Consider the following 16,968-nt stretch of genomic DNA (forward strand, 5'->3'; position numbering starts at 1 on the left):
TATATAAAATGATTTTGTAATTTTCAAAATCTTGAATAGTCATTGCCCCTTCTGAGCCTCACAGCCTGGAAGGCCAGTACCATTCTCTCCATCTCACAGATGAGAAAACAGTCTCAGAAGTGAAGGGATTTACCCAAGGTCACATGATAAGTGGCAGGGCTTCAGACCCCTCTCAAGTTTTTCCATTTCATCCTCTATCTCCAGGTTTCCTGTGAGATTGTCTCCAATGAGGGGCTACAGCAGAAATGCTCCAGGTCTTCACACCACTCAAATAACCACAGAATCCCAAGGAGGAAAACCAGTGGACTTTAATACCAATATAGTTCTCTGTCAGATACCTCGTCCCCTGGGCCATGAACAGCGGCAGAGGCCCAGGGGCCATGCCCATGTCTTTAGTAGACGTAGTGGCCAACACCCTCCTGGAGGGACGGAGAGCTCCTGTATGGGGAGCCGGGAACGTGGGGGTGCACGGTGGGCGGAGGACAAAGTCACAGCGGCTTGGTCTTATCCAGTTATTGCAGAGGTGTGTATTTGGGGATTCCCCTGCCCGCCCCCCCCGCCCCCAACAAACACAGAGGACATGTCTCAGAAATGTCAGCTCCTGGCCCCCTCAGCTGAACGGAAAGGGCCCACGACCCCAGGCTCTGCCCAGTGGGCACACAGGCGGGACCCTGTGGCCTGGGCACGGAGGCGAGGTCACAGGGCTCAGTAGCTGCTCTGGTGGCCGGTGAGGATGTACAGGTTGCTGTGGGCCCCAGGGTTGTCCGTAGGGGTGCTCTGCAGGACGATGTCTCTGGTGGGAGGAGGCAATGGCGGGGTAAAGAGAGGAAGATGGGGCTGGGGTGGGGAAGCAGGCTAGGCAGACCAGATGAAAGCCACGGCATGTCCACAAAAGCCCCCAGGCCCAGCCTCATGGGGCCTGGCCAGCTCCTGGAAGCTGGTTCTGCTCAAGGATGGTCCTGGGGACCTTACCTGCAGCCCCAGAGCTTTCACCTCCCACTCCTTCTAAACTTCCCCAACCTCCAGATTCTGTCTTGAGGCCTCTTAGACCCTCCTTTTGAGTATGGGCTGAAACACCTGCTGGACCCTCCTCTTCTGCCTCTCCCACCCTAACCAGCATCTGCTCATCCTTTCCCAGTTTCCACACAGAACAGCCCCTTTCAGAAATGACCCAGCAAAGTAAGGTAACAAGATGGCCCTACGCTCCTCAGCTATCCCATCTCCTGGGGAACTCCGCCTTGCTTTCCTCGAAGTTGGGAATATCCGGCTGCAGAGAACAGCCAGCCAGACGGCCCCCACGTTTCCTGTCTGCCTGGGCTTTCCAGATTGACCTCATTGGTCCATTCTTCAAACCTCAGTCAATCAGGAGCCCTCCCCAACCTTCACAACTTCTCCATTGGCACTCAGCCAACTTCTGGCCATCCCCACCACCCTGGTCCCCCCAGCAAGGCTCCCACTCTTACCGATGGGCCCCAAGCACTTGGAATATCCTCGTCTCATCAGTGATCTCCTGAGTCAGCTGGGCAAGAAAATGGGGGTCATGACAAGCAGGAGGCATTCTGGCCCTGCTGGGGAGCCCCCCAACTACCTCCAGAGGCCCAGACTCACCTCATTTGTCTCCAGGCTCCGTCCCTGCATGCCATGCTGCCAGAACGCCAACACGCTGTCCTGCAGGCAGACTGAAGACCGGGGGGAGGGTCAGCAAGGCCCTAAGGGCCGAGAGCCACCCCCTCCTCTCCGCTCCCACACCCCTCATCTCCACAGATGCCACAAGACCCTAGATCTAGGGCTACCCGGTCTAACCTCCCAACTTAGATGGGGAAACTGAGGCTCCAGGGATTAAACGACCTGCCCAAATGCAGCAGGCAGAGCTGGTCCAGCCAGCAGCCTCCCAGGCAAGGTTCCCACCAACGCTTTCCACCCTGAGAGAAGGATCCAGATCGTGTCGGCACACTGACCTGCTCGTCTGGCCACCAACCAACATTTATTAAGCACCTCCCTGACACGAGCCAGGCCTGGAGCTGGGAACTGGGCCTAGGAAGATGAGCTGGGGGGCCTGCCCCCAAGGAGCTCACAGTCTATCGGGGAAAGTACTGGGAAGGAGGCCACAGAGAGCCGGGCCTGGAGTCAGGAAGACCTGAGTTCAGATTCCGCTTCAGACGCTTACTAGCTATGGATCCTGGCAAGTCAATTAACCTGTCTGCCTCAGTTTCTTCATCTGCAAAATGGGGAGGGGGTTGGGCCTGATGGCCTCTGAGGACCTAGGCCTTCTAGCCCTAGGTCCAGGTCCTGTGAGTGACCTTGGGGAAGTACATAACCTTTCTGGGCCTCAGTTGCAATGATCCTGCAAGGAAGGACAAGAGCCTTTCTGCCGCTGGCAGAGCAGGGAAGGCTTCCTGGAAGGGGCGGCACTCGGCCTGGGCCTTGGAGCAAGAAAGCCCGAGATGAACGAAGCTTTCCTAGGCCTCCGTAAATGCCCCTGGTGGGCGAGGACAGAACAGCTGGAGGCTGTCGGGTGGCTCCCAGGTCCACAAAGCATCTGCAGGGGATCTCATCAGATCCTCACAACAGCCCCGAAGAGGTGGCTGCTGTTTTTCGGTGACTTGCCCAGGGTCATGTGGCTAGAGAGTCTGAGGCAGGATTTGAACTCGGGTGTTTCTGCCTCCACTCTCCCCCCACAGCAGCCTGTTCCTGTGGCCTGGCACACACCTGGAGCGTGGCCTCCCACCCAGGAGCCTCCTCCCAGCCTCGGCTGTCACTGCAGCACCCAGGCTGCCCCGACGGGCAGCGCCTTGGGCATCTCTGGGCAGGAGGGGCCAGCCTGGGAGGGGAAGGGGCGGCAAAGGGATTTGGCCCCTGGATGTCAACAGCGCGGAGGAGCCCCACTCGGGCAAAGGCTGCGCTCTGGGATAGGGCCTGGGGGGCGTGGATGCCTGGGGACGGCTTGCCTTACCTGAGAGGGGCATCCCCCGGATCATGATGGGGAAGCGTCCAGGTGTGTGTGAGTGCACACACAACCATCACGCGGGCACACACTGCCTCACACACGCACAACCACATGCTTGTGTAAACACACACAAAACCACGTACGCAACCACGTATACACCACGTACACAACACACACATAACCACACGTGTGCACACACATAAACACAACTGTACATGCACAACCACATGTATGCATACCTACACATAGCTGCACATGCACACATACAGCCACACGCCACAAATTATGTATACACATGACACAGACACACAGCACTTACACCCCCCCCACACACCCCCATCTCGCTCACCCACGGTCTCGATGGGAAAGTCGAAGGTGAGCTTGGGGGCCAGGGCGCCAGTCGGGGTCCCCTGAAGGTTGACTATCTGCACACAGCCTGCGGAAAAGGGAACAGGCAGGGCTCAGGCCCCAGCCGAGAGGACAGCTCCGCCTCCCAGCGGCCCAGCTCCAGGACATCACTCACGTTCGAAGCACACCAGCACCGTGTCTCGGTCCACCTGGATCACCTGCTGGGCAGCGCCTGGAGCCCCCTCTGGGGGCAGAGGAAGCATGAGGTTGTGATCAGGCTCCTGGGACAACCTAGTCGGGCTCCTGCCCCTAAGCCCGGCCCCTCCCTGAGCCCAGCATCTCCTCCTCTGCTCCTGGTTCTTCTGTCATGGCATCAAGATGGGGAAACTGAGGCCCGGAGAGGGGGAGTAACCAACCGGATCATAGGAACACGGATCCAGAGCTGGAATGGGCCTTGGGGGCCCTCTGACCCAACTCCCTCATTTTAGAGATGGGGAAACTGAGGCCTGGAGACGGGATGGGATTTACCCAAGGTCACATAAGCAAGTAGCAGAGGCAGGACTCAAACTTGGGTCTTCTCCTGTGTGATTTCAGGCAAGTTCCAGCCCCTTTCTGAGCTTCAGTTGCCATCTCTGTAAAATGGGGGTGATAATCTTTGCTTCACTGACTTCACTGGAATATTTTGAGGAAAATGCTTTGTAAGCACTTTCGGGGCAGCCTAGTACAGCAGAAGGAACCAGAGCTTGAGGGTCAGAGGACCTGGGTTCAGATCTTGCCTCTGTCACTGTGTGTGACCCTGGGCCTCAGTTTCCAGGCTCCAGGATTCTATAGAAGTCGCTGCCCTCAGTTTCCCCAATGGTAAAAGGAGGCATGATTGACCTCTAAGGTCCCTCCAGCTCTAGAGCTGAAATCCTGCACTCTTAGAGGCTTCCCTGACCTCAGTTTCTTCATCTGTAAAATGAAGGGGTACCCTTCAGTTCTAGAGACCCTTAAAGTGAGCCCACAATGGGAGTCCACCGCCTCCTCCTCCTCCTCAATCCTGGAAGCCAAGGCTCCGTGCTCACCAGGAGGGATGAGGAAGTCAGGGGTGGGCCCGGCTTCTAGTGGGAGGATGTGGAACTGGAGGCCGAGGCCGGGTCTCCCGGGCCCAGTGGCCCCCACGCACACTTGAGGCAGCTCCTTCCCTTCCAGTATCAGAGGCTCCAGGAGCCCCAAAGGATTGGGCAGGACGGTGGTGAAATTCTGCACGGGCCAGAAAAGTAGAGGCAGCAGCCTTCCTCACCCCGGCCAGGGATGGGCAGGCTCAGAGGCCCTGTGTGCCCTCCCCAAACCCCCCTCTGCCCCCAGCCAGGAATGGGCAGGCTCAGAGACCCTGTGTACCCTCCCCAAACCCCCCTCTGCCCCCAGCCAGGGATGGGCAGGCTCAGAGATCCTGTGTATCCTCCCCAGCCAGCCCCCAAGAACCCCCTTCTGCCCCCAGCCAGGGATAGGCAGGCTCAGACACCCTGTGTGCCCTCCCCAGGCCCCCCCCCTGCCCCCGGCCAGGGATGGGCAGGCTCAGAGACTCTGTGTGCCCTCCCCATACCTTGAGAAGCAGGAATTTCCTCAGGGGCTCATACCACTGCAGGAGCAGCAGGGTAGAGGGCAGAGCAGCCAGCAGGAAGGTGCTCCCCGTATAGGGATTTCGAACTGTAGAGGGGAAGAGCCAGCTAGCTGGGCCTCCGTACCATTCAACAAACATGTGCTAAGCACCTATGTGTGAGATTCGAACCCTGGTCTGCTGAATCCAAGTCCCACACTCTGGCCACTGCGCCACAGCCGTGGGCAGGGAGGAACAGAGGGGAAGTCTTCGACCTCCACGTCTGTCCCTGTGACCACTGCCATGGCCGAGGGCAATCATCATCGTGAGGAAGGCCCTTAGTTCTGCCTAGGCTCCCAGGCTCTCCTCTCCATCCACCCACCAGCCAGGCCAGCTAACAAAGTCAACACTCCAGGCTTGGGTGTGACCTCACCCACCTCCCAAGCTTCAAGGACAGGATAAAAGCCAAACCCCTCAGCCTAGCATCAAAAACCTTTTCCAATACCTTTCTAACCTCATTTCCTTTTTTTAAAATTACTGACATCTTTGGTTTTATACATCGCCTTCTTTTTCGAATACATCCCTCCCCCGACACCCCCCATTCCTTGTAATAAAGGAGAAAGGGGTGGGGGGAAGCAATTCAGCAAAGCAAGCCAACACATGAACCCAGGCAAAGGCACAAGCAATATCTGCCCATTCACACACTCTCCTTACAGGCAGCCTGGACTACTAGTTAACTGATTCACGAATTCAACTTGTCATCTCCCACCTCCATGTATTTGCCTGCAATGGTTGCTTCCCTCCCCTCCAACTTTCCTTATCTTCTTTTGAGGCTTGTCTTGGAGCTACGTCCTCTGTGATGCCTTCCCTGATTTTCTTCCTGCCTCAAAGTCCCTCAGTTTACTTGTCAGTAAGTGGGCTGTGTTGTACCCTCCTCCTTCTACGTCCCAAAGTCCTAGCCCTGGGCCTGGCACACAGAAGGGGCTTAATCAGTGCCCTATAAGAAGAGCAGGGCTCCGGCAGGCAGAGATGAGGATAGAGGGGAGTCAGGCGCAGGAGAGGGATGGTCAGCGTGAAGGTGTGGCACCGTGGGCCTGCCCCTGGCTCTTACCCACACGGCACTTGAGACAGCCTTTGGTGTCTGCAATCTTCGTAGAGAGTGCAAAGCGCCTGTAGAGAAGGCTGGCATGAGCTAGCCCAGGACCCCAGGCCTCCTGCTTCAGGGCAAGGGGGGGGCCCTGACCCACCATGGCCTCGCTCCTCCCCTTCAGAGGCTTGTGGAGCAGGTCAGAGAGCTTAGGCTAACCCTCCCCCAGGTTACTGCCAACCCAGGAGATTCTAAGAGAGGAAGGCTGTTCTCAAGTGCCCGCTGAGTGAACCTAGGCCTGGTCTTAGGTGAGTCAGAGTCCACCTGGACCCCTCAGACTGATTAAGCTGGCCTTGCCAGACCCCTGGGTCCATCTGGGTCTCTCCCAAGGGACAAAACTGAAAGAGCCTGGGGAAAGGGAGGAGGATGGGGAGGGATGCCCCGGCTCTCCCTCCCAGAGCCCAAGGGCCCTCGATGCCCCGACCCCGCTCCACCTGGGGATGATACGCTGGGTGAGCCGGTGGGCGGGGATAGCGAGAGGGACCTGACGTTGCTGCTGCTGCCGACGTTGCTCAAACAGGGCTGGCAGGTCGTGAGCCCAGATGTGGGTGGTCTTCCCTGGGAGGGAAGAGCAGGGGAGAGATGAGGGTTATCATTATGCCCTGTCACAACATTTCTCTCTCTCTCACTGTGACGCTGATCAAGCTCCTTGTGAAGGAGGTGAAAGTATGTTTTACAGATGGGGAAACTGAGGCAGAGAAAGGTGAAGTCCCTTGCCCAGAGGCACACAGCTCAGTGAGCACTGGAGCCAGGAAGAATGCTGTGACTGAATTCAGACGACCTGGGTTTCGGGTGCAAGCTCTGCCACTTAGGACCAGTGTGACCTTGGGGAAGTCTCTTGCCTCCCCTGTGCCTCAGTTTCCCCATCTGTAAAACTCGAGGGTTGCAATAAAGGGCCTCTGATGATGGGGTTAGTGGTGGTGACCCTGAGAGAAGCTTCTGCCTCCGCCAGACCTCCCCCCCCCAGCCCTGCCCACCCCCTCCAGCACCTGACAAGGAGAGAAGGACGTTGTTGACACAGTAGAGCCAGAAGCAGCGCTGGGGAATCAGCTGCAGGACAGAGACAGCCACGCTGCCTGCTCACCCTGCCAGGCCTCAGTGCCCCCCCCCCGGCAGCCCCCCCCCCAGCCACTGGGGACGGACCCAAGCCCTAAATCCTTCCCGCCTTGGACGTTCCTGGAGCCCGTGCCCGCTGCCCAGATCTCTCCTCGTCACCTGTCAATCACCCTGAGTCCTGTCCCTGCCATCCCTGGCCATTCCTGGGGAACGGGCCCTGTGGGCACATCTCATGCCCACAGCCCACAGCACCCAGCACGAGGACCTTGCGTGCGGCTGGGCCTCGAATGGGACAAAATGGGGTCCTGCTCTACCTGCCCGAGGGCCAAGTCCCCCCCACCCACCTCCTCCTCCTCCTCTTCCTCCTCACCTTCTCCAAAGTATCCTCATGTAATTCGTGTAGATTGAGGGTGTAGATCCCCTCCTCGGCCCCCACCACCAAGAACTGGTCTGGAATAAGAGACGATGGGGTCAGGGACAATCAGCCGCCTCCCTGGAGGGGGGGGTTGGCTGAGAAGTCCCCCCCCCACCGAGGCCTCACCCCCGCCCCTGCTCCTTGGGGACCCTACAGGCGGCCAAAGGCAGGTGATGCTGCTGCAGCCGCCCTACCTCGGGTCACAGGGTGAATCCAGGTGACAGCAGTGTGGATCTGAAGCGGACAGCCATTGAAGACTTTGGAGAAGCAGGCACCCATCTGGGGCACAGGATGGACAGGACCAGGGATGAGGGTGAGAAAGGACAGAAAGGAAGACACCATGGGCCTACCTCTTGGCCTGGGCCAGACCCTTCCTAGCTGTGCAACGGGGACTAATCCCTCTGAGGCTCTGGGCCTCAGTCTTCTCATCTGTTAGAAGGGCATGGATTTGAGCACTGACTAGGCGGTTGGAGGCCAGGGGCCACGGTGGGACAGGGAAGGACTGGGGAAACGTGCCCGAGGGGGACACTTACATGAACTTTGGGGGTGGGCGGGAGGCCATGACAGCAGGATCTCTGAGAAGGAAAGGGAGGGGGCTCAGAGCCAGCTTTGTCCAATTCCCCCATGATCCCTTCCCACTCCTCCTCCCCTCGCCCCAGGGATCCTTGCTGACCTCAGTGTCTTCCTTTTGCTTCATGGTGGCCCACTCATTAGAGAGCAATGGTGGGGTTTCGGTGCGGGGTAGAGGCAGCTCTGGCATCTCTGGCGGGCACATGGACCGGCTATCATCCCCTGCTCCTCCCCTCCTCCACAGTAGATTCTCCTCCTCCTCCTCCTCCTCCTCATCCTCCTCTTCCTCTTTCCCTCTTCCCAACGGTTTCCCCATATGGGTCTGGGCATAAGAGGAGCTTTCCAGAGCCCCAGTGACCTCCAGAGACCCCTCTCCCCTGGCGAAGCCTCACCTGGAGGGGAATCGGGAGAGTCCACTTCAGATGGTGCTGGAGGCCCTGGCCCCCCAAATGGTGACCGCTTAATGGTTCCTGTTTCATCCTCAGGGGAGTCCAGGACCTGGGGAAGCAGAGACCAAGCAGTACCCTGAGTCAGGCGTCAGCTCCTGAAGCTCGCTAGGCCCGCTCCCTCCTGGGCACCTGGGCACATTCCCACAGACGGCCCCTCCCCAACACCCCCAAACCCAGGCCCGCTGCTGTCTCAGTCCCACCTGGTCCTCCAGAGCCGGCTTCATGGTCAGACTCCTAGTGGGGGAGAGAACGCTGATGACAGTGAGCTCCTCAGAGCATCTGGCAGCTGGCCGAGCTCCTTGTTCACAGCCACCACGAGGTTATGAGGAAAAGCACTGCCTAACCTCCCGGACCAAAGCTCCGTACCTAGCGGTCCCCCAGGCCAGCTGCTCCCTGGCAGGACTCTGGCCGGCCGGAGCCACAGACCTGAAAGTCATTCAATTTAACACGCCCCACCCCGCTCTCTCCGAGACACTGGAGATACCCTGCCCTCAGGGAGCTTACCATGACTCCCGGAGAGGATGCTCGTGACCAGAGCATCAGGAGAGACTGGCCAAGCTGAGGCAAGGACCCTACAGCGGGGAGGTCAGGAGGGAGGGCATTCCAGGCAGAGGGGACCATAGATGCAAAGACGCCAAGAAGACCAAGTGGCCGACGTACCCCCCGTGTCTGCTGAGGGTGCCCATCCCAGGAGTCGGCCTGTGAGCTGCCAGGCCCCTGGAGGTCTGAGCAACAGGTACGTGCCAGCCCCACCCCACCCCCCAACATTCCCACCATCCCTACCTCCTGCCCCAAGAGTCTAGAGACAGAACAGGCTAATACCGCCCTCCGTGAGCCCAGGCCATGGAAGGTGGGCCCCCAGTCAATCAGTATCTTTCCAGCCTGGACCTAACAGATTTCCACTTCCTCCTCCCCTTGCCAACTGCAGAGGAAAAACGCTTCTGGCTCTGGTATCTCCACCCTCCTAGGCCCTTCCCCCCTCACCCAGGTCCTGCTCTGCTCTGCTACCCGTCCACAGGGCCCTCAGGAAATGCCATTCAAAGGTTAACAAACCACCCTCACCACGCACCTCTTCCTTCTCCGCTCCCTCCATCTTCTTGGCTCCCCCCAAGAAGTCCCTTTGCCCCAGCTGCCCTCTCCTGTCCTGGGGGGCTCCTCTCAGACCCCTGCACACACTGGGGCCGGAGCAGGACACTCAGCGCTATTGTCGGACTATGTTCCTGGGCTCCTAAAGCTTCTCTTCTCCAGCTCCCCCGGCCCCCTTAGCATCTCATCTCCCAGCCGAGAATTTCACCTCCTACTTTACAGAGAAAAAAACGACCTCTTCCCTGGGCCCCCTCTGTACCTTAATGGTCCCAAGGCTTGTTCATTGAAAAAAATAACTCATCTTTTTAAAAAGGATATCTCATCTCTCACTGCTCATCCCTTTGCTCCAGGAGTCTCTAACATAGAGATGCTCCTTCTCCTTGACAAGACCCATCCCTCTCCTGGCAGCCACAAAGCCATCTTCAGCTGCCTCTTCTCGGGCAATTCCTCTCAGTGGGTCCTTCTTCTCTTCAATATCTACCAGCTCCTTCCTCTCAGTCTGCCAGCGTGCCCTAGTGCCCCCCAACAGACCCCGGCCTCCACCAACGGACCCCGGCCTCCACCAACACGCCCTGGCCTCCACCAACAGACCCCGGCCTCCACCAACACGCCCTGGCCTCCACCAACGGACCCCGGCCTCCACCAACACACCCTGGCCTCCTCCATCTCTTTGAAGCAAATGCTTTCACTTGACTCTGCCACTTGCAAGACTGGCCTCCCATCTTTCCTCGTCCCTTCCCACGCCTTTGTGTTCTGGTTTCTGCCCTCACCACTGTTCTCCAAGGTGACCGATGGTCTCCTGGAGGGCTTTAAATTACAATTCTCATCTTCCTGTGTCCCTCTGCTGCTTCTGAACCCATCACCACCCCCCCCTAACCGTGCGTGCACGCGCGCGCACACACACACACACACACACACACACACTTCCCCCACGGCCCAGTGGGCTAGCTAACACTCATCTCTACCTACCTGTCTCTGGCTGGACCAGTGTCACTCAGAAGGAGTGTGCCGCCCCCCCCCCGGGCCGTGCCCCATGCCCTCTTCTCTTCTCTCCCTGTACTCCCCCTGGGAGGTCTCACGATCACCTTTCCACAGATGACTCCCAATTCACAGACCCATCCCTCTCCTCTGGAAGCCCAGTCTACTTTCAGGGCATTCACCTCTGGATCTACCATTGGCATCAGAAACTCCTCTTCCCCACCACTCCTCCCTCCCTCACCTACCCACCATGCCATCTCTCTGGTAGGCACCACCATCTTCCCAGGCTCCCTGGTTGGTAGCCTCAATGTCCACCTTGACCCTTCCCTCTGACACACACTGCCAAATCTCCTTTCTTCCTCTCCAACACACCTTCATCTTCCTCGCTCACTCCACTCACACAGCCACCCGCCTTATTCAGGCCAGACCACCGTGACGGCCTCCTCGGCCTCTCTGCCTCCAGTCCCTCCTCGTCTAGGCCATCCTCCACATGGCTGCCGAGGTGACCTCCCTGGGGCACACATCTGTCACTCTTGGGGTGAGACGCTTCCCTATGATCTTGAAGATAAGATTCAGACGCCTCCAGCGCGGCGTTTAGGGTCCTCCACACTGATGCCACTGCCTAGGCTCCCCTCGGCTTTTCCAGGCTTCTTTCCCATGCCTCCTCTCACCCCCCTCTTCATTGCAGCCAGACTAGCTACTCTCTAATTCAGCCTCCCATCTCCTACATAGAGGGCCGCAGCACCCAGGCCTAGGACGTCCACCTCCTTTGGGGTCTGCTCACGTGCTCCCTCCCAAACGAGGGTTTCCTCTCTCCGATTCCCCCTCCCAGCTCAGCTGTCAGCGCTCCCTCCTCAAATGCCCTTGCATCTACCCATTTGGGGACACAGGGTGTTTCCCCCCTCTGGGAGGGGCAGGCATTCTTTAACTTTTGCCTTTGCACCCCCAGTGCCAAGTGTCTGCTGAGTTTAGGTGGGGAGCCTGAGGATGTTTATTCCCAAGAGAGGATGAGGATGGTGGTGACCAGCAGACAGAGCTGTACAAAGTACAGTGGGCAGCCTTGGGAGGTGCTGCCTCGGGGCCGGCCACCTTCGCTCTGACCTTCCAGGGGACTCCTCATCCCTCCAATCCCAAGGCTCACCTTTCCTCCAAGGCCTCTTGGACTGACTGCAGCAAACTCCTGAGCACAGAGGCACAGAGGGGGCCACTGAGCCCAACGCCAAGCCCCTATACTGCCCTGCCCTCCCCAACACCCCAGGCCACCATCCCCACCTACCCGGTCAGCTCCTCCTTCTCTAACAGCGTCCACTCCTCCTCCCACTGTGAAGAGAGAAGGGAGTTACTGCCAATCACATGGTTCTGGGGTAAAGGTCTCATTTCTAAGACACAGAAGGAACGGACTCAAAGTCCCAAGAAGAGGAGTCATTCCCCAAATGAGAAATAGTTTAAGGAAATGAACAGACAGTTCTCAAGGGAATTGTGAGGGCCTTTGCTAGACCTGGGCAGGGATCCCCACCAGGCCATGGAGAGAAACCTAGGCCATCTATAGCCAGAGGAAAAAATGTTCCAGACAACTACTAGAGAAATGCAAATTAGTAATACAAATAACAGCTAGATATGGATAACACCTCAAGGTTTACAAAGCACTCTGTAAATTTGACTTCATTCTGGTAACAACCCTGGCAGGTAGCTGCTAACATCATGCCCATTTTAGAGTTGAGGAATATGAGGCAAGTAGAGGTTAAGTGATTTCCCCAAATTCAGACAGCCAGAAAGGATCTGAAGCTGGATTTGAACTTGGGGCTTCCTGACTCCAAGTCCAGAACTCTGTCCACTGCACCAGCTAGTTACCATTAGTTAAATTAAAACAACACTGAGATTCCACCTCACCCCCCATCAGATTGGCAAAGATGACCCAAAAAAGGAAAACGAGAAACATTGGAGGGGCTGTGGGAAAACAGGCACACTAGAGGAGCTGGGAGTGGGGAGGGAGGAGTAACCTGGAGATATTTCTAACATAAAAACAGAACACACCAGTAAGACTTAAGGAAAAAAAAAAATATTGAAGTCCTGAGGACTGGGCACAGACCCAGAGCCAGAAGGAACCTCAGGGGTCACTGAGTCCAGCCCCTCCATCCCACAAGCCGGAGGAGGTGGACTAGCCCAAAGTCATACAGGTGGTGAGGGTCAGAGGGGCCTCTTGGCCCAGAACCAGGCTCTCACTACTTGGAAGTGGAAGGGTCAGGGATGGGTGGGAGAACCACCCCAGCCCCTCTTGGCATCTTCACCAGAAGGTCCTGGGCCCAGGGAAGAACCATCCCACTCACTTGGCGCAAAACTATGCCCAGCTTGAAGGCCTGTAAAGAGGTGCCGGGCCCCAGGCCCTGGACGCAGATTTTGCCCTTCTTACCGGCTCACACAATGGCTCTGTCTCCTTCCTCCTGGGAGCACCAAACTTGACCTGGTGAACTAGAATGAGACCAGACAGTAAGGCAGGGAGCCCAGCAGGGACAGAGGGCCTGGGGCAAAGGGACAGAAAGGGTGAGAAGACAGAGGCAGAAAGAGAAGGCCGTGCTGAGCCCCCCTTCTCTCTCCCTCCACCATCCGCTGTAACTCACACTGAATCTCTGATGGGGTCCTCTCTGCCTGACTGTGCTGTCCCCTGGAGTGGATCGTGTCAGGAAATATATCATAGGTCTGCAGCAGAAAGGTACGGTGAGGCTCACCCCACCCCATGCCGCCCACCACTCCCTATCCTCAGCCCACCAAAATCTGAGGCTGCCCTCACCTCCAGGTCACAGTCCTCCGGGGTAGGGATGCCCAGGTGGGGATCATTGAGTTTGTCCAAGAGCTGCATGAGGAGGGTCCGGGGGAGGGTCTGGGCTGTGAAAGGGTGCTGGAGGTGGGGAGGGGGAAGGAATCAAACATACGGGAGGTTCTGAGCCACCCCAACACAACACGGCTTCCAGCTTGAAAGCGTAGGGCCCTTCCAGGCAGACACCCTCCCTGCCTCAGCCACCCATGCCACTAACTCTGCCCTGGCCCACCCTCAAAAGGACCCCCTTCCTCCTCCTCTCCCAAAGCTTCTCTGACCTGCAGAAGCTTCTCAGCAGGGGGCCTTTTCTTGGGGTTCTTGGTCAAGGCCAGCTTGAGGAAATGGTGGAAATTCTGGGACCTGAGAGCCAGGATAGGGTCAGAACTGGGCCAATGCCCCTGGGGCAGCCCCAGTGACCACCACCACCACACACACACACACACACACACACACACACACACCCAGCTGGGGGGGAGGGGAATCAGGAAAGCTTGGATAGGTGGAGCCTTGAAGGAAGGTAAAGATTCTAACAGGCAGAAGCTGAGGAGGCATGGGGACAGCCTGGGCAAAGGTCTGGAGATGGGAAGTGAAGGTCAGGCTACTCACCAGCAGGCCTTCTCCTTCAGCTTGGGAGGCTGGAAGCTGCTCTTTGACATCAGCATTAATGCCCTGCAGGAGGAACATGGAGATCAGAGATAGGTCAGCAGCTTGGGGCTGGGGCACAGGTGGGGGGTGAAGGCACTGACCGACCTCATGGGGTGCAGGTGGAAGAGTGGGGGCTGAAGCTCAGCCAGCTCGATGGCGGTGATCCCGATGGCCCAGACATCACAGAGTTCATTGTAACCCCCTTTCCGCTCCACAGCGGCCACTTCGGGGGCCATCCTGGGGACAGGGAGCCTGGGTCACCTCCTCTGGGCCCCCCAGGGGAGCCCCTCCTAGGGAACGGGAGACTCTCCTCACCAGTACGGTGTCCCAATGAAGGACTTCCTCTTGGCCACGGACGCCGTGAGCTCGCCAGACACGCCGAAGTCAGCTGCAGAAGGAAGGGGATGAGCAGCCGGGTGCCCAGCCCAGAGAGACTTCCCCCTCTGCCTGCAGCTCTGGGATCAGGATACACCTGGCTCCTTGGCTTGCTCCCTGTCTCTGGTTCAGCTGGAGCCCTCCCAGGGCTGCACCACACCCCTCCCCTCTCAGATGGGCCCAAAGCTTCCCAGATCCCCAGGCTTCCAAACTGATTTGTCCTAGCTGCCCAAACCCCCTGACCAAGAAGCTTGGGGGCAGTTGGATGGGGGCACCCAAGGATTCTCCCAGAGCCCCTGTCTCTTCTGACTCTGCCCACCCCAGTTCTACCCCCAGCACTGACCCAGCTTGACATCTCCATGGAGAGTGAGGAGAAGGTTGGCTCCCTGTAGGGACAGAGCAGGGTAAGTTATCCACTCCAAGTGGGCAGTATTCCTGTGCCAGCTTCTATAACCCCCAGGGGTCCCTCCACTAGCTCTGTTCTCCCTCACATACATACATACTTTCCACCCTGTGGGCCCTATAGTTCCCACAACACGGCCCACAAACCTGCTGCCCCAGCAGGTCCTCAAACCTCCCACCTCTTTTTCTGTTTGTCTCTCTGTCTGTCTGTCTGCCTCACACACACACACACACACACACACACACACACACACACACACACACACCCCCTTCCCTTCCCCTACCTTGATGTCCCTGTGAATCTTCCCCTGAGAATGGAGATGATGCAAGCCCTGGGGACAGGAGAAACCTTTGGGTCAGCCCTTAGGCCACCAGCTTCTCCCTGCCACTTCCAGAGTCCCCAAATCCATCCCAGGGCCAGGTCAGGGTTAGGAGCTCAGCTGGGGGTTTGGGGAGGGGCTCCCCACCACCACCCAAGCTGCTTCCTCCCACCTCTACTCTCCCCCAAACAGGAAGTGGGTGAGGCAAGAGGGAAACAACAAGCTTCCGGCAACAGGAGAACAGCCCCTCCCCCTCTGGCACCACTCTCCCACCAGGACCAAGAGGCCCTCCCCCTCAAGGGACTAATTAGTGGGCCTCAGAGGAATAGCTGGGCTCTCTCCCTAGCCCAGCCCAGGCAGACAAGGAAAGGAAAAGCAAAGGCAGGAAAAGAACTACCGGGAGGTTGAAAGCAGAGGAAGGAGGCCCCCTACCTTTAGGGCCTCCCGACACACGTAGGCAATCTGTTTTTCTTCGAGGGGTCCAGTGGCTGAAAAAAGGAGAGGCCCATGAAGACAGGGCCCTGTCCACTCAGAGGAAAAGGCCCTGCTAAGGTTGGGGAAGAAGGAGAAATAAATTCCACACTCAAGAGCAGTCTGAGGACACGAAGAGACCTGAGCTCCAAAGCCTGGGACCATCATGAAGGCTTGTGCTTCCCCTGGATGGGTCAGAGTCCACGCCCCCACAAAGCCTCTGAGGGAGCTTGTGAGGGCCTCAGCCCCCACCAAGAGTTTGTGCCTGGGCAGATGCCCCATTCCTCACTGTGTAGTCTTCCTCAGCCAAAGCAGCAGCTTAAGGCTGGAGACAAGGGCTTTGGGGGAAAAGCGGCCTGGGTCTCACCCTGGTAGATCTCCTGCAGGGACCCTCCTCCACAGAACTCCATGCAGATCCACAATCTGTCATTTCTGAAAAAGAAGGAGAGAGACTTACAGTCTTTGGGGTCCTGGTACAGAATTTAGAGACCACATAGACCCAGCCTCTTATTCTACAGAGAAGGAAGGCTCAGGGAGGGCCAGTGACTTGGCCAAGATCACCACTTCACAAGTGAGCCAGGGTGCTACGTTTAAGGCCGGCATGTTCTCTCCACGCCACCAGGACGAGGGTGTCCCAAGATGGCACCCTCTGGCTGCAGGCATGCAGCTGAGGCCAAGGGGAGGGGGTGGTCACCTGAGGTAGCTGCCCAAGTAAGTGACCACGTTGGGATGCCGACATTCTTTAAGGATGGTGAGCTCCTGCTGGAGGGAGCTGATGTCATCTCCTGAAGGAAGGGAAGACGCTTCTGTCACCTGCTGTGTGGCACTGCAGGGGGTTGGGGGGCAAGAGCACCGGAGCAGAACCCCCACCCCCGCAGCCAGGGACCCCGCGCGTCTCACCTGGGTCCAGTTTGACTATCTTCACGGCTGCTAGCTCGGACGTCTCCGTGTCCCGGGCCTGTAACGGAGTCCGGAGGCTAGCGGGGTTCCCCTCGGCCTGCCCATTAGGCCGGGATGGAGATGAAGGGGAACCTGGCCTCCTTCCCCTTTCCTGGGCCGGGCCGGGAGGGGTCTGCCCGGCGGGCGGCTGGGGGGCAGCGGCAGGCTCGGGCAGCAGACAGCCCTCGGGCTGCCCCCCTTCCTCGCTCCCCCCCCCGGGGCATCCCACCCCGCCCGCACCTTGTACACATCCCCGTAGGTGCCGGCCCCCACCCGCTGCAGCAGCTCGAAGCGCTCCCGGGGATCCTGCAGCGACACGTCCCGCAGCAGCGACATGGCCCCGCTGGCGGTGGCCGGCCGGCCCGCCCGGGAGCCCGCAGAGGCGGCAGCAGCCCAGTGCCTCCCGCCCGCCCGCCCGGAGGGGAG

General features: G+C 58.3%; 1 protein-coding gene across 5 annotated transcripts; it reads right to left on the bottom strand.

Annotated features, from left to right (window-relative positions):
• Nucleotides 1-290: 290 nt before the first annotated feature.
• On the bottom strand, nucleotides 291-16,950 carry MAP4K2 (mitogen-activated protein kinase kinase kinase kinase 2). Of its 5 annotated transcripts, XR_013484103.1 has the most exons (33): nucleotides 16,783-16,950; nucleotides 16,504-16,561; nucleotides 16,298-16,388; nucleotides 15,971-16,035; nucleotides 15,565-15,620; nucleotides 15,097-15,144; nucleotides 14,754-14,796; nucleotides 14,351-14,423; nucleotides 14,141-14,272; nucleotides 13,997-14,059; nucleotides 13,669-13,750; nucleotides 13,364-13,471; nucleotides 13,194-13,272; nucleotides 12,986-13,044; nucleotides 11,852-11,895; nucleotides 11,717-11,755; nucleotides 8,712-8,745; nucleotides 8,455-8,560; nucleotides 8,166-8,254; nucleotides 8,026-8,067; nucleotides 7,687-7,771; nucleotides 7,448-7,527; nucleotides 7,011-7,071; nucleotides 6,456-6,579; nucleotides 5,986-6,044; nucleotides 4,881-4,984; nucleotides 4,360-4,537; nucleotides 3,471-3,539; nucleotides 3,297-3,383; nucleotides 1,959-2,056; nucleotides 1,609-1,679; nucleotides 1,464-1,519; nucleotides 762-793 (listed from the first exon to the last, which is right to left on the bottom strand). XR_013484103.1 is itself a non-coding variant. In XM_078148618.1 (32 exons), the coding sequence occupies exons 1-32, from the start codon at nucleotides 16,876-16,878 to the stop codon at nucleotides 706-708; spliced, it is 2,436 nt and encodes an 811-aa protein (XP_078004744.1). In that variant the 5' UTR covers nucleotides 16,879-16,949; the 3' UTR covers nucleotides 291-705. The 5 variants fall into 5 exon arrangements, 4 of the variants coding, with proteins under 4 accessions (XP_078004744.1, XP_020823824.1, XP_078004745.1 ...); XM_078148618.1 differs by lacking the exon at nucleotides 1,959-2,056 and having other exon boundaries at nucleotides 291-793; nucleotides 16,816-16,949; XM_020968165.2 differs by lacking the exon at nucleotides 1,959-2,056 and having other exon boundaries at nucleotides 291-793; nucleotides 16,783-16,949.
• Nucleotides 16,951-16,968: the final 18 nt, after the last annotated feature.

This window comes from Phascolarctos cinereus, unplaced genomic scaffold (assembly GCF_003287225.1).
Source record: "Phascolarctos cinereus isolate Bilbo 61053 unplaced genomic scaffold, phaCin_HiC Scaffold_9;HRSCAF=440, whole genome shotgun sequence".
Classification (NCBI taxonomy): Eukaryota; Metazoa; Chordata; class Mammalia; order Diprotodontia; family Phascolarctidae; genus Phascolarctos; species Phascolarctos cinereus.